Source organism: Gopherus flavomarginatus, chromosome 5 (assembly GCF_025201925.1).
Source record: "Gopherus flavomarginatus isolate rGopFla2 chromosome 5, rGopFla2.mat.asm, whole genome shotgun sequence".
NCBI classification, from domain to species: Eukaryota; Metazoa; Chordata; order Testudines; family Testudinidae; genus Gopherus; species Gopherus flavomarginatus.
Window position 1 is genome coordinate 20482585 of NC_066621.1, and position 14349 is coordinate 20496933.

Below are 14349 nucleotides of genomic sequence, written 5' to 3' on the forward strand. Positions count from 1 at the left end.
GATCATACATGGATCTGCCCCTGGGGCCATGCACTGAGAACCGATCGGACCTAGTTCAAGGCACATAGGAGCATTCATGTTCATTTGCACGCCCTTCTCCACGTACACATCCCCGCAAGGGCCTCTGGGCTGTGCTCACCCTCGGGCTCCCACCAATTGCGGTGCCAGGGCGGATTTGACCGTGTCACGCCGGGTGTTGCTGCACCCGGCTCCGCACGAGGCTGCTCAGCCTTTCCCCAGGAACTCCTGGCCGCAGCGGTCAGCACTCACCGACAGGAGTCGCCATGTCACGGGCCGGACCTCTCTGGGCACGCCAGGCCAGCTGCATTTCCTCAGCTCATCTGCAAACGGACAGTGGTGTCAATGGATTAGATCCTAGGTGCGTCCCAAGTGAGGTCCCCGGGTAGGCAGAACTACACCTAAAAGGAGAGGAAACCCCAGTCTGCTCCTGCAGGCTCCGGATACTCCGAGCCCCCAGGAAGGCTCCATGTCTCTGATGCCTGGGACACAAGTGCAGAACAAGTGGAGACCTGATCATACTCGCTGATAACATCAACAGGAGACTGCAGCTGCTAAAGGTATAGAGCCCAGCCCAGCAGAACCAGCCTGCAACAGAGCCCAGCCCCCTCAGCAATCCCATCCATCAGCTCAGTGGCACTGTCCCACATCTGACTGGCACAGAAGTGCCCTCATGACCCACCCAACTAGCCCTGTGCTCACCCAGGTCCGTGTTGTGGCTGGAGAGGAGCTGTCGAAACTTCTCCAGGCGCGTTTTCTCCCGCACTGTCATTGGGGGAGCCCCCGACGCGTTCTGGTCAGAGATGCGGGCGACGAGTGGAATGATGGGTCTGAGTGGGAGGGACTGCTGTTTGTGCAGGGCATTCCGAATGCAGGCATCCTCTGGAAGAGGGTTCAGAGAGTTCGGACAGGCCGTGAGCAGAAGGGTGAGGGTGTGGCAGTGTGCAGTAACAGTTAAAGCACAGGAGTGGGGCTCCGGATATCTAGGTTCTACTCCTCATTCTTCTACTGATCTATGCCTCAGTTTCCCCATCTGCATAACAGGGATAAAGCCCTCCCTCAGAATTCATTCCCTCACATTTGTACAAGTGCTTTGGGAGCCTCAGATGGAAAAGCAGCATCTCAGGAGCCCCCAGACAAAGGAGAGCCCCCTCCAGGGTCAAGCTGCTCTCTAGTCACTGGAAAATGCTTGGAAAAGTTTATTGATCGAGTGCGCCCAGGCACCTGCTGAGATCCCCACCCTTAGAATCGGAGCATTTTAGGCCAGAAGGGCCGACCAGATCACCCAGCCTGACCTCCTGTATGGGACACGCCACCTCTCCGCCCCCAGCTCCCACACACTAAACCCGAACCAAAGTGGCACAGTCCACAGGAGACTGGACTGTTCTATTCCACAGGCAGAGAATAAGAGGGACAGAGGTGCACCAGTGCCCAAAGCCCCCGTAATGGCATGGAATTGAATATGCGAGAGAGACCCAGATAATACTGGCAAGTGACCCGCCCTCATATGCCACAGAGGAAGGTGAAAACCCTCCCATGGTCGCTGCTGATCTGACTTGCTGGAAAATTCCTTATTGCCCCCCATATGGTGATCAGTTAGACCCTGGGCATGCAAGTAAGAACCACCCAGCCAAGCACCTAAGAAAGAGAATGCTTAGTGTCACCCCAGAGTCCTGGCCCTCCCCATCTGGTGTCCCATCTTCAGCCCTGGCCAAATCTGATATTTCACAGGAAGGAGACCAAAAAAAACCCCAAAACAGAATAGGTTGGGGGAAAACATCCCTTCCTGACCCCTGCATGTGATGGATGCCCTGAAGCATGATATTTTGGGAACATAAAACAAAAAAAGGAGACCCCAGGGCTGCCAAGCCCTGCACTCTGCCATCACGAGCAACCCAGCCCTACAATCCCACTCACACATTTGTCCAGCTCTCTCTTCAAACTAATTACATTGTTTGCCTCCCCCACCACCCTACACACACACACAACTGCTAAGTCTCCCATCATTCCAATGACCATCTCATTGGCTTTCCCCCACCTTGTACTACATCCACATTCCCACTGTTGGGGAGCCAAGCATCCCCGCTTTGCAGTAGCAGCTCTCACACTTTCATTGCATGAACCACTGATCCAGCCTGAGGAAGTTACAGCGCAGGAATGGGATGCCAGGAGGGCTTGATTGCAAACCCAGCAGCCAGGATGGAACAAGGCCAGCTCCCTGCAGCTGTTCTTCCATCACTTCCTCCTGATCAACCTTTTCCTCTCACTCCAATGTTCGTCCTTGCCTTCCTTCCTCCCTTTCGCATTCAGCATGCCTGCCCACGCATTGACCAGCACTCCTCCACACCTCAGCGAGTGAGGGGGCTTGGCAGTCCCAGGGAAGCTGACCTTGAAGGCTACCCCACCTTGCCTCCTTTAGCCTACCAAGCAGTCAGAGGTTGAACAGAAATGGAGACATTACGTGGCCTATGATGCCACCTGGTGGCTGGACTCATCTGCCGGCTCCTTTTCACATGGTGAGTATTTAGCTTGGCATTTCTAGGTCTAGTGGCAGCATGGAAGGACACATTTACATGACCTCATAGACTTTATGGCCAGAAGGGACCATCATGATCACCTAGTCTGACCTCCCGCAAATCACAGGCCACAGCCACTTCTGGAATCGACCCCTAACCTCTGGCTGAGTTACAGAAGTCCTCAAATCATGGTTTAAAGACTTCAAGCTACAGAGAATCCACCATTTACACTAGTTTAAACCTGCAAGTGACCCATGCCCCATGTTGCAGAGGAAGGCAAAACCCCCACAAGGTTTCTGCCAGTCTGACCTGGGGAGAAATTTCTTCCTGATCCCAAATCTGGCAATCAGTTAGACCCTGAGCATGTGGGCAAGACCCACCAACCAGACACCTGGGAAAGAACTCTCTCTAGTAACTCAGAGCCCTTCCCATGTAGTGTCCCATCACTCTGCAGCCTCTGACGATAAAGCAACCACATGCCTGGGATCAGACTAGGATGCAGCACTGACCTGGCAAGACACCTAAGCCAGAGGAGTTAATCTAACACACCAGGTAGAGCACTCGGCTGCGCACTCAGGCCAAGATCAAGGCAAAGCATCCCATCAGACTCAAAGGATCACATTCCGACCTGTCCCAAGTGGGCGCGGCTCCACCAGAGCTCTGTTCGCTTAGGAAAGGTCTGAATTTGGCCCAGAGAGTCCAAGAGCAGCACGTGGGGTCCTGAAGAGCCACAGGCAGAGCATCTCTGACACAGCTGAATCAGATGGCCTGGATTTGAGGCACTGGAATAGAATGGAGGATCACCTGGGCAAACCAAGGCTTTGAAATTAGTAGCCGGAGGCTGAATTCTGCAGTCAACCAATACAGCACATGGGAGCTAGCTTCAAAGCTAGACAGCAAGGATAGCATATGAGCAACAGATTGGTCGCTGCCTCTCTTACCAGGTGATCTAGCCAGCTGGGCCTCGCTGCTGGACTTGATGACCTTGCAGTTGGTTGGCATCTCGCTGAGAGCAGACTGGGCCCGCTCGGGTTTCACGCGCAGCTTGCTGTGGTTCTCCAGCACCTGGACTGCTGTGGCCTTGGCTACTTTAGAGTTCAGGGTTTGGAAAGAGGAGGAGAAGTCTTCGTCTTCATCATCACCGATGTCCCAGGCGTCACTGGTGTTGCGTGCAAACTCGTGAAAGCTAGAGGCCTTCTTATTCTTCAGGGGCAGCGCATTGCCCTTGGAACGTTCCTTAATGAAGCTGGGAGCCAGGGAAAGAGGGTAAGTGCCACATAAAGAGCCAACCCCAAGTTTCTTACTCCTCACACAAGACCATTCCATGTACCCTCTTCTCTTCCTCCCATGGTACAATCCCTTCCCCTTCCAAATACTTCCTTCTCTTTGCCTTCTGGTATACCTCCCCAATGCCTCTTCATCCCACGGTACATCTCCTTCGTAGGCATGAGCTAAGCAACGCAAGAAATCCCTCCACGCAACCCCCATGGCACGTAAAACGCTGGAAGGCAGAACAGAGCTGGTACAGTCTCAACACAGGGAAGGCCAATGTTCCAGCTAACCGTTCCCATCTGGAAGGTGCTCAAGTCTATCTACTCTGCCCAGCAGGGCAAAGGAGAGGAACTGATTCAGCTCCAGGCTGCATAAGGCCACTCCTAGGTTTGCAACTGCCCCAGCTGCATACAAAGAACAGGAAAAATAATGGATACTTTCAACCCAGGGAGAGGTACAGGAGCAGCTCTGTGCTCACATGCCAGCCAGACTGGCCTGCTGAGGATTTCAGACACAGGGAGAGCGCTCCCACTACCTTCAAGCTCCAAGAGTCAAAGTCCACCGTGATAAGGGGCCAAAGCCAGGAGATAAAGTCTCCCTTTCAGTGCTAGGGAAATGTGCTAGCTCGACATGCCAGGGCCGAAGTGCTGCCCGTTCATAGGGCAGAGACAGCAAGGGAAGCAGCAGAGATGTGGTTCCCACACACATGCTGCCAGGTCCTCTCCACTGCCCAGGAGGGATCCCCTCTAAGAGCAAAGGGAGCGCTCAGTCACCATCGCCCAAGAAATCCTTGGTCTCTCTGCTAGGCAGTGGCTATGACAGTAGTTCTATGATGCGTACTCCTTGCTACAAAGGCGAGGTCACAGGCTCATGTCACACAAGCCATCAAACAGCCATCAACTGGGAACGTGGGCCAGAGTCAAACAGATGCCCTATAGGTGCAAGGCTTCAAGGGAATACGGGACTCTGGAGAGCCCCTGTCCAAAAAGGGACAGAGAACTTCCCAGCAAAGCAAGCCCTCCAATGGAAACAGAGCCGGAGGAGGGGGAGGGAGCAGCAGGAGATGCGGCACTTACTTTTTGGTGAGCCGGGGATCCAGAGGAGGATGCTGGGCTCCGTAGACAGGTTGAATACTGCAGGGAAAACAAAAGCCACAGATTTGCGAATAATTGCCTCAGCCTCTGACAGGGTCACATTCCTCAGCTGTTCTTGGGAGCCGTAAGCAACTTCAATAGGGTTCAAAGCCTTTGCTCAAAGAGCCACAGTCAGCTCAAGGTTTATTCTTTCTGAGAGCAGAAAAGACACTGTGAATGATCAGCTGCACTGTGGCTCAGTCCGGCTATGTCACTGATTCATTGCGCGAGTATGAATCTCAGTTTCCCTCACCTGTAAATTCAGGCCAACAGTCACCTACATCAATGGGGCATCAGAGGCATAATTTGTTATGCCTTGAAATTCTTGGATGAAGCAAAGGGCAAAGTATTACAGCCAGTAGCATGTTCGTGTCTTGGAGAGAGAGATGTGGGTTTGGGCTCCCCACCAGGTGCTGGGCTCACAGTCATTGCTGAGCAGTGCAGAAAGTTATGAGGAAAACACTGCACCGAGAGGAGTGACTGGAGCTCAACTCCTAGCTTGGTGAAGGATGCTTGGGCAAGTAACTTCACCATCATGTCTTGGGCTCTCTACCTGTGGAACAGACTAACACTCCCCTCATTCAAAGGGGGGCAAGGATGCTATGAAGCTCTGAACCGCTACGCAATGAGGCCTAGCCTTCACAGACATTAAAAATGAGGATGTCGCTAGTTTCACAGGCAATTTAAAGATCCTCAAGGCAATTTACACAGAGCTGTAGGGCATTCATAGAATATTACATCTGGAAGGGATCTCAGGAGGTCATCTAGTCCAGCCCCCTGCTCAAAGGACCAATCCCCAACTAAATCATCCCAGCCAGGGCTTTGTCAAGCCTGACCTTAAAAACCTATAAGGAAGGAGATTCCACCACCTCCCTAGGAAACCCATTCCAGTGCTTCACCACCCTCCTAGTGAAAGAGTTTTTCATAATATCCAACCTAAACCTCCCCCACTGCAACTTGAGACCATTACTCCTTGTTCTGTCATCTGCTACCACTGAGAACAGTCTAGATCCATCCTCTTTGGAACCCCCTTTCAAGTAGTTGAAAGCAGCTATCAAATCCCCCCTCATTCTTCTCTTCTGCAGACTAAACAATCTCAGTTCCCTCAGCCTCTCCTCATAAGTCATGTGTTCCAGCCCCCTAATCATTTTTGTTGCCCTTCGCTGGACTCTTTCCAATTTTTCCACATCCTTCTTGTAGTGTGGGGCCCAAAACTGGACACAGTACTCCAGATGAGGCCTCACCAATGTTGAATAGAGGGGAATGATCCTGTCCCTCAATATGCTGGCTATGCCCCTACTTATACAGCCCAAAATGCCGTTAGCCTTCTTGGCAACAAGGGCACACTGTTGACACATATCTAGCTTCTCATCCACTGTAACCCCTAGGTCCTTTTCTGCAGAACTGCTGCCTAGTCATTCAATCCCTAGTCTGTAGCAATGCATGGGATTCTTCCATCCTAAGTGCAAGACTCTGCACTTGTCCTTGTTGAACCCCATCAGATTTCTTTTGGCCCAATCCTCTTATTTGTCTAGGTCCCTCTGTATCCTATCCCTACCCTCCAGTATATCTACCACTCCTCCCAGTTTAGTGTCATCTGCAAACTTGCTGAGGGTGCAATCCATGCCATCCTCCAAATCATTAATGAAGATATTGAACAAAACCAGCCCCAGGACCAACCCTTGGGGCACTCCGCTTGATACCAGCTGCCAACCAGACACGGAGCCATTGATCTCTACCTGTTGAGCCCTATGATCTAGCCAGCTTTCTATCCACCTTATAGTCCGTTCATCCAGCCCATACTTCTTTAACTTGCTGGCAAGACATATCTGTCTTCAGTCCAAAGTTAGCCAAGATTCAGTCTAGTTATACATGTCGCCAGCCCACTCTCCTGCCAACATCCAGGCCTATTGCTCTGTCTGCCTCCACACCAATGCTCTGAGAAGCAACAGCATTCCTGGAGGATAGTTCTCTATATAACCAAACCCCATCCCTCTGTGCATATGTCACGTACCTTATTTAACAGCTGGGCCCATTCTCAGCTGGTGTAAGCAGACCGAGCTCCACCTGAGTCAATGGAATTGCAATCGCTTTCACCAGCTCCGGATGGAGCCCAGCGGCACAGAGGGGAGAACGCAGTCTGGCTGCAGCTGGAGAATGTGCCGAGTGCTGGGAACTATCTGGCTATGGGGAGGAGGCAGGCGGCAGCACAGGTACAACGTGGCAGGAGGGCGAAACACAGGAGGTGCAGTACAGGCACAGGGCGACAATGGGCCCTAAACCCAGGAAAAGCAATGGGTGACAAAACCCCCCATGGGCTTTCCTTGCTGCATCAGCAACTCCCATCTCTCAGCCTGAAGCTTGAAAAAGACTAGCTGTATTTCTCCAGTAGTGATAGGCAGGGAAGGAGTCTGCCGGCTAATTAAGGTAGAGCTGTCAGGACAGCCATTAAACAGAGGTGGCTGTGTTGGTGGGCATAGCGAGCAGACTAACCAGGGCAAAATGAGATCAATGCTGCTGGCAAATGACTCATGTCAGCTTCTTTCGGAAGCCAGACAAGTTGTTTTAAAACTTAATGTGAGTTTTACAAAAGCTCACTCCTCTGTATGCTAATGCTGATCAGTGTCATGTGTGACACCAAGAATCCACATGCTCCTTCTGGGAGAGGGTCCTCATTTCCACTCAGGAAGGGCACTGGGAAAAGACTGACACAGGAATATTGGAGTCCCCTTTGGGAACACACCACTGGTCCCTCAAAACTAGAATCCCGCCTCAGGCTGGCTGTGGTTGCAAGCAGCTAATGCTCAGAAGTACAGACCTAAACTTCTGAGTGCATGCACCCAATGGGAGATATCTTAAGGGGGGCAGGAGTGTCTGATTTTCTAAGCAGGTCCCTTTAAGCTGTCTCAAGGCAGACATCCAAAACCAGAGATAACCCAGATCACTAGTCACTTCTGAAAACGTAGCCCACAAGCCTGGGTTATTTTCATATGAACAGCTAAAAATGTCATTGGTCAAGTATTTCCCAGCCCCCTTTGGGACGCTAGCTGCCGTATCTGATGTTGGTTTCCTGCAGCAGTGAGTTCCACAGGATGACACAAAAACAGCAATTCCTTTGGTTTGTTCTGCTGTTTGTTTCACTGGCTGAGCCTTTTGTCCTTGTATTACAGGATGATGTAAAGTGCAGAGTGAGGAAGAAACACAAACACTCCCAAGGAGAAAGCAACAATAGGATTGATTTCTAGGGTATGCTGGCGATTTCATGAGCTTCCGCTTTAAAGAAAAAACCTTGTTTCCTTAGATGGCCATCCCCGGCCAGTAAACCAGGCCATGACACCGATAAGGACCAGCTGAGGACACTGCTGACTTCCCCTAACTGGGCTACTTATAGAACTGCTGAAAATGACTACAGTTAACTCTAACTTTATAGTGGTTGGAGTTTTTGTAGAGGTGGATAGGAAAATCTATGTAAAAATCAGCTTCAAGAACCATTCACATCAATAATTTGCGTGAGCCAGCCAGAAATATAAAAATATACAGAACAAGACTGGAAACAGCCTAGCAGCCAACATGGGACTATTGAAAAGTAATAATACTCAGTCCTTAGTGTCTGATCTTGTTCCCATTGGCTTCAAAAGGGAGGAGGATCCAGTCATTAAGAAGTCCCCTTCCTTGGAGGATCTCAAACGTTTTCATGGAATGTTCAGATTTCATTTCCTTTTGATGCCATTTACTTTTTTAATGCAAAGGCTTAGCTAGTGAAGCTAGTGTGATCAATTCCACTTTTTGCATCTAGTTAGTTCTATTTGCTTGTTCTCTGCTCCACTAGTGAAAGGCTGAGTCAACAGAGAGGTACAGTGAATAGGGCACTGGGTCAGAAGATGTACACTTTGTTCCCATCTCAGGTCACAAAGCTGCTCAGGTCACTTCATCTCTCTGTGCCTCTCTTCTCTCTCCCACCTTTGTCTATTTAAGTTGGAAGCTACTTGGGGCAGGGCTTCTCTCACCACAGTCATGTACAGTGCCTAACACAATGGGGACCTGACCTCAGCAGGCCTCCAGGGTCTACTGTCTATAAATAGAGAATAAGGTTGCTTAGGTTCCCACTGCCACAGCAGAAAGTAAAAACCAAGAAGCCTGTCAGTGACACTCAAAATATTTAAAATTTTTATTTTCATTAGGCTTTGCAATGCACATTATTATTAAAACCCTAAGCATAGTGCCCAAACTTCCCAGGGCCCTAGAGAACCTCTCTCTGTAGAACAGGAAACCTGAACACCAAGCCTTGGGCAGGAGAACAAGTGAAACTGACCAATCTTGTTTCACTGAACAAAATCCAAGAAATCAGCTAGGTTCATTATTCCCACTGTAATCATTTATGGTTATTAGCAAGAAAAAAAACCCATACAGTTTCTTCCACATCTGTTTCTGATTTTTAGTCACCGTGACAGCTGTGACCTTTCAATACTGATGTGCCGTTGAACCAGCCTGTCTAATCTGAGAGGCCGTGTGGCTTGGTAGACTCAGTCTGGGATGTTGCCAGCTGGGTGACAAAGGGCAAGTCACTTCACCTTTCTCATGCCTCAATCCCCCCCTGCACCCTCTCCAACACCCCAATTTCTAAAATGGGAATGATACCACTCACAAAGCACTTCAAGATCTACAGATGAAAAGCACTATATTTGAGAGATTTGGTGGATGAAGAAAACACGAGTGCTTATCCAAACCATCTCCAGTCCCTTCCAGGGTGATCAGCATAGAGGGAAGGAGCCAGCAAACACACAGGAAAAGATCACAGAAGGTTTGGTTAAGCAACTCTTAAATAACCTTAACCTCCCTGAGGCCTTAAACCTAGCATCTTCTGCTTCCTCCTCTACTATCCACTGACCTGCCAAGTGTGACAGCATCAAAATGGGGGTGATTCAGAGCAAGGATTTAAGAACAGAAACATTCCCACCTTACACTGATAGATTTGACAGAATATTAGCACACTGGCCTGTTGGGAGAGAGCAATAGTTTATCCAGTGCCCTATGAAGTTTGAGTTTCTTGTCTGGGCTGGTTGGCTCCTAGTTCTTTCCCCAAACCAGTTTGCCTGGTTAAGCTCTCAAAACTTGAGCTCAAAGCGGTTAGAGATGGAAGAGACTTGTTATCTTAGAAACCACCCCTCTACACAGGCAGGATGTGGACTCCTGATAAAGAACGTACCAGATAGGAAGATTACACTTAAAGACACGAGCTTACACATTGTGGAATTTATTTTCCAGAAGAAAAGGAGGAGTTACGGGTTACGTATGCAGCTTCACACCCCTCGCCCCCTGCCCCAATCTGAATTGTCCCAACAACCTGAGTTTGGGCAGGGACAGCAAGTGAAAGTGAGAGCGCATTAGAAAGAAAGAAAGAGAATTAACTGGCCAAGCAGGATTTAAAGCCAGCTAAGCATTTCAAAGGCTGTGCATTTGCACACCAGGAGGGCATTGCAGGGTCAAGATGAGATTGGGTGGAGGAGGGGGAGGTGGAAACCGTGAAGCCAATATGAACTGTTCAGACTTTAACCTAACCTTGGAATACTCCTCACAGGGAGGTGGGTGAAACTCCCTAGTCTTTTCCCTTTCTCCTGGGGATTTATTTTGTGTTTTTCTATAGGAACCTTCCTCTCAAAACCACATGGGAGGAGCCAGCTCTCATAAATCTATTTTAATGCAGTGGTTCTGCATTTCTCCCTCCAAGTAAGCATCCCTTGCTTTAAAGGAAGCAGCACCATGCTGCTCCCCAGCCAGAGGAAATGAGGTGGGGAAGATGCCCCTACAGATTGTCATTGACGCTTCTTGAGGACAAAACCCTCAATGGAAGCAGAGTTTAAGGGGAGTGCAATGATACAGTCTCATGGAGTATGCAAGGACACTCATTCTGCTGTTTGCTTGGGGGCGAGGGGAGGTTTTGCTGTTCAAGGAGAAGCCTTCAGGGCAGTGCGTGACCCTGCAGGGATGAAGGACTTCTGCTTCAACGTTTGCAGGAGGGGGGCAGCGTATGCCCCCCAGCTCTGAAGTTGCCCTTTGGATGCCTAGAAAGCCCCTCTCCACATTGCCTCCAACCTGTCCCACTCCCAGATGTGGCGTGAAGGAGAAAGAACTCACTGATTCCTCACCCCGCAATATCCAGCCCAAATTGTTCCTCCTCATGCTTGGTTTCCCCCACTGAATGGAGACTTGGGGGGAAGCAGGTGGACAGGATTTTAGTTAACCAGCTCCTACACTCCCTCTTTTGTCACTGGCTCTCATTCCCTTGCAGGAGTTGCATGGGGGCAGGGATACAGATTACAGGTACCCACAAATCCATGTGGGAAGTAAATCCCATTCCCAGGCAGGTCCCCTCCTCTTAGGCCCAGGCTGGAGATGAACATCAGTTCATCAATTGTCGGGATCAAGCAGGAGGAACATAAGAGGGGCCGTCATCCTTCTCCCTCCCTGGGCAAACTGCCCAACTCCACACGTTTGAGCTGGGGGAGGGAGAGAGGGGTTGCCACCCACAAAACACTAATAAACGGCCTTCCCCCGTCTCTCCCAAGGAATGGATGGAAAAATGGGGTGCCCCCTGCCCAGACTGGGAGGTCACCACTTGGTATCGATAATTGATCAGAGGGCAGGGGGAAGGAGTGTGTATAGTCCACTCCTCTGCATCCCACCCCAGCTGGGCTGAGGGCGTCACCGATTAACTGGTGCTGGGACCGAGCCTGGGGGGTGTCACCGATTAACAAGGACCGAGCCTGGGGGTGTCACCAATTAGCAAATACCGAGCCTGGGGGGTGTCACCGAGCCCGCGGGGTGACACCAATTAGCCGGGACCGAGCCTGGGGGGTGTCACCGAGCCCGCGGGGTGACACCAATTAGCCGGGACCGAGCCTGGGGGGTGTCACCGAGCCCGCGGGGTGACACCAATTAGCCGGGACCGAGCCCGCGGGGTGACACCGATTAGCCGGGACCGAGCCCGCGGGGTGACACCGATTAGCCGGGACCGAGCCCGCGGGGTGACACCGAGCCCGCGGGGTGACACCGATTAGCCGGGACCGAGCCTGGGGAGTGTCACCGAGCCCGCGGGGTGACACCGATTAGCCGGGACTGAGCCTGGGAGGTGACACCGATTAGCCGGGACCGAGCCTGGGAGGTGACACCGAGCCCGCGGGGTGTCACCGATTAGCCGGGACCGAGCCTGGGGGGTGACACCGAGCCTGGGGGGTGTCACCGAGCCTGGGGGGTGTCACCGATTAGCCGGGACCGAGCCTGGGGGGTGTCACCGATTAGCCGGGACCGAGCCCGCGGGGTGTCACCGATTAGCCGGGACCGAGCCCGCGGGGTGTCACCGATTAGCCGGGACCGAGCCCGCGGGGTGTCACCGATTAGCCGGGACCGAGCCCGCGGGGTGTCACCGAGCCCGCGGGGTGTCACCAATTAGCCGGGACCGAGCCTGGGGGGTGTCACCGAGCCCGCGGGGTGTCACCAATTAGCCGGGACTGAGCCTGGGGGGTGTCACCGAGCCCGCGGGGTGTCACCAATTAGCCGGGACCGAGCCTGGGGGGTGTCACCGAGCCCGCGGGGTGTCACCAATTAGCCGGGACCGAGCCTGGGGGGTGTCACCGAGCCCGCGGGGTGTCACCAATTAGCCGGGACCGAGCCTGGGGGTGTCACTGATTAGCCAGAACCGAGCCTGGGGGGTGTCACCGAGCCCGCGGGGTGTCACCAATTAGCCGGGACCGAGCCTGGGGGGTGTCACCAATTAGCCGGGACCGAGCCTGGGGGGTGTCACCGAGCCCGCGGGGTGACACCGATTAGCCGGGACCGAGCCCGCGGGGTGACACCGATTAGCCGGGACCGAGCCCGCGGGGTGACACCGATTAGCCGGGACCGAGCCTGGGGGGTGTCACTGAGCCCGCGAGGTGTCACCGATTAGCCAGAACCGAGCCTGGGGTCCGGTGCCCCCAGCCGCACTCACCTCCCCGGCAGCTTAGCGCTCCGCTTCCAGAACTGCTTGCTGCTCTCGGCGGCCATAACTGGGGCTGGGCCCCGGCCGGCTCCGGTGGGACGAGCAGGGGCGGCAGGTCCCGGAGCCGCGGGCCGAGGCCGCTTCACCTCCTCCCTTCGGAGGCCCCGCTCCCAGGCTCCGGCGCCGCCATTTTGGATCCGGGAGGGCAAACCCCGGCCATTGGCTTCCTGGCTCCACGGCCCCCGGCTCGGCCAATCCTGAGCCGGAATCCCACCGGGTCGTGAAGCGAGGGACTTCGGGGCCGGGCAGAGGGGCGGGACCACGAGAGGCGGGAGAGACCATCTGCGTGCATGGAGGAATAAACCATTTCCACTGGAGGGATGGAGTGGGGTGAACCACCTCCACCGAGGAGGGGGGAGGGTTAGGTTAAATCATCTCCACTGGTTGGGAAAGGGAGAAACCACTCTGCTTGAGAGAGGAGTGGAAGAATATGGTAAATCTTCTGCCTTGGGCAGGAGGGGTAGAGTGGATTAAACTATTTGCGCTTGGAGGGAGTTCCACCATCTGCACTGGGGAGGAGAAGGTTAAACCATGGTCACCAGGGAGGCGGTGTGGAGTGGGATTAAACTAAGTGGGTTAAACCATCTTCACAGGGGGAGGACAGATGGAGAGGGTTAAACCATCTGCACTGGGAAGGAGGGGGTGATGTAGGATTAAACTATTTGCTCTGGGAGGGAGTGGATGTCAAAGGTCGGGGGCACCTGCTGGGCCCCCTACAATTCAAGTCTAACCAGTGTTTCCATATCACCCCCCTTTTCAGTTGCTTGTAACTTTGCATTGCGGAGTCCTGAAACTTCCCACCTCTGGCCTGTGCCCAATGACAGAGTTTGGTTTCATTTATTTTAAGTTAAATTGGTCAGGAAACATTTCTGACACTTTCAGCTGAGAGGAAAAGGAGGGGAAGCACTTTCTCAATTAGCATAAAAACGTCTTCGATGTTTCAAACAGTTCTGAGTGGTTTGGGGCCGAATCCTGGATTGCATCAAAAAACACAACTCCCAAGTTGAACATGTGCCTCTTGGAATCATGGCAGAAATTCACCTTGATTTGCCCAACCTTAAAAAAAATTCTTATTTTGCTCATGCAAATGGGATTACACAAGGAAAATGGTCATACAAATCTGAAAACTTGTAAGGCGCTCAGTTATCCTGGTGATGAGCACAGTATATACAGATAGGCAAATAGAAAAATAGGTCAGGTAGATGGGTATGCATGGCAATTAGATAAACAGACATTTCTCTCTTTTTGTGAAAATGTTATAGAATTTAATAGAAATTCCATTGTGTTTTTGAACCATCCTATCAAATACAATAAATAATTATAACCCTGCTATAGAATTCTGTAGGATGGTAAGAACAGAATTCACAGAGAT

The 14349-nt window shown here is 52.1% G+C and overlaps 1 protein-coding gene across 2 annotated transcripts in view; it reads right to left on the reverse strand.

Annotated features, from left to right (window-relative positions):
• TBC1D22B (TBC1 domain family member 22B) overlaps nucleotides 1-13199 on the reverse strand; it is a 39272-nt gene extending 26073 nt beyond the window's left edge. Inside the window, exons 1-5 of one of the 2 annotated variants that reach the window (XM_050956260.1) lie at nucleotides 12927-13193; nucleotides 4883-4939; nucleotides 3476-3780; nucleotides 721-900; nucleotides 271-341 (exon numbers count right to left, since the gene is read on the reverse strand). In XM_050956260.1, the coding sequence (XP_050812217.1) occupies nucleotides 271-341; nucleotides 721-900; nucleotides 3476-3780; nucleotides 4883-4939; nucleotides 12927-12982 (669 nt within the window). In that variant the 5' untranslated portion in view covers nucleotides 12983-13193. Of the gene's footprint in view, nucleotides 1-270; nucleotides 342-720; nucleotides 901-3475; nucleotides 3781-4882; nucleotides 4940-12926 lie in introns of both variants that reach the window. The other variant, XM_050956261.1, reaches the window with a different exon arrangement.
• Between the last annotated feature and the right edge of the window lie 1150 nt (nucleotides 13200-14349).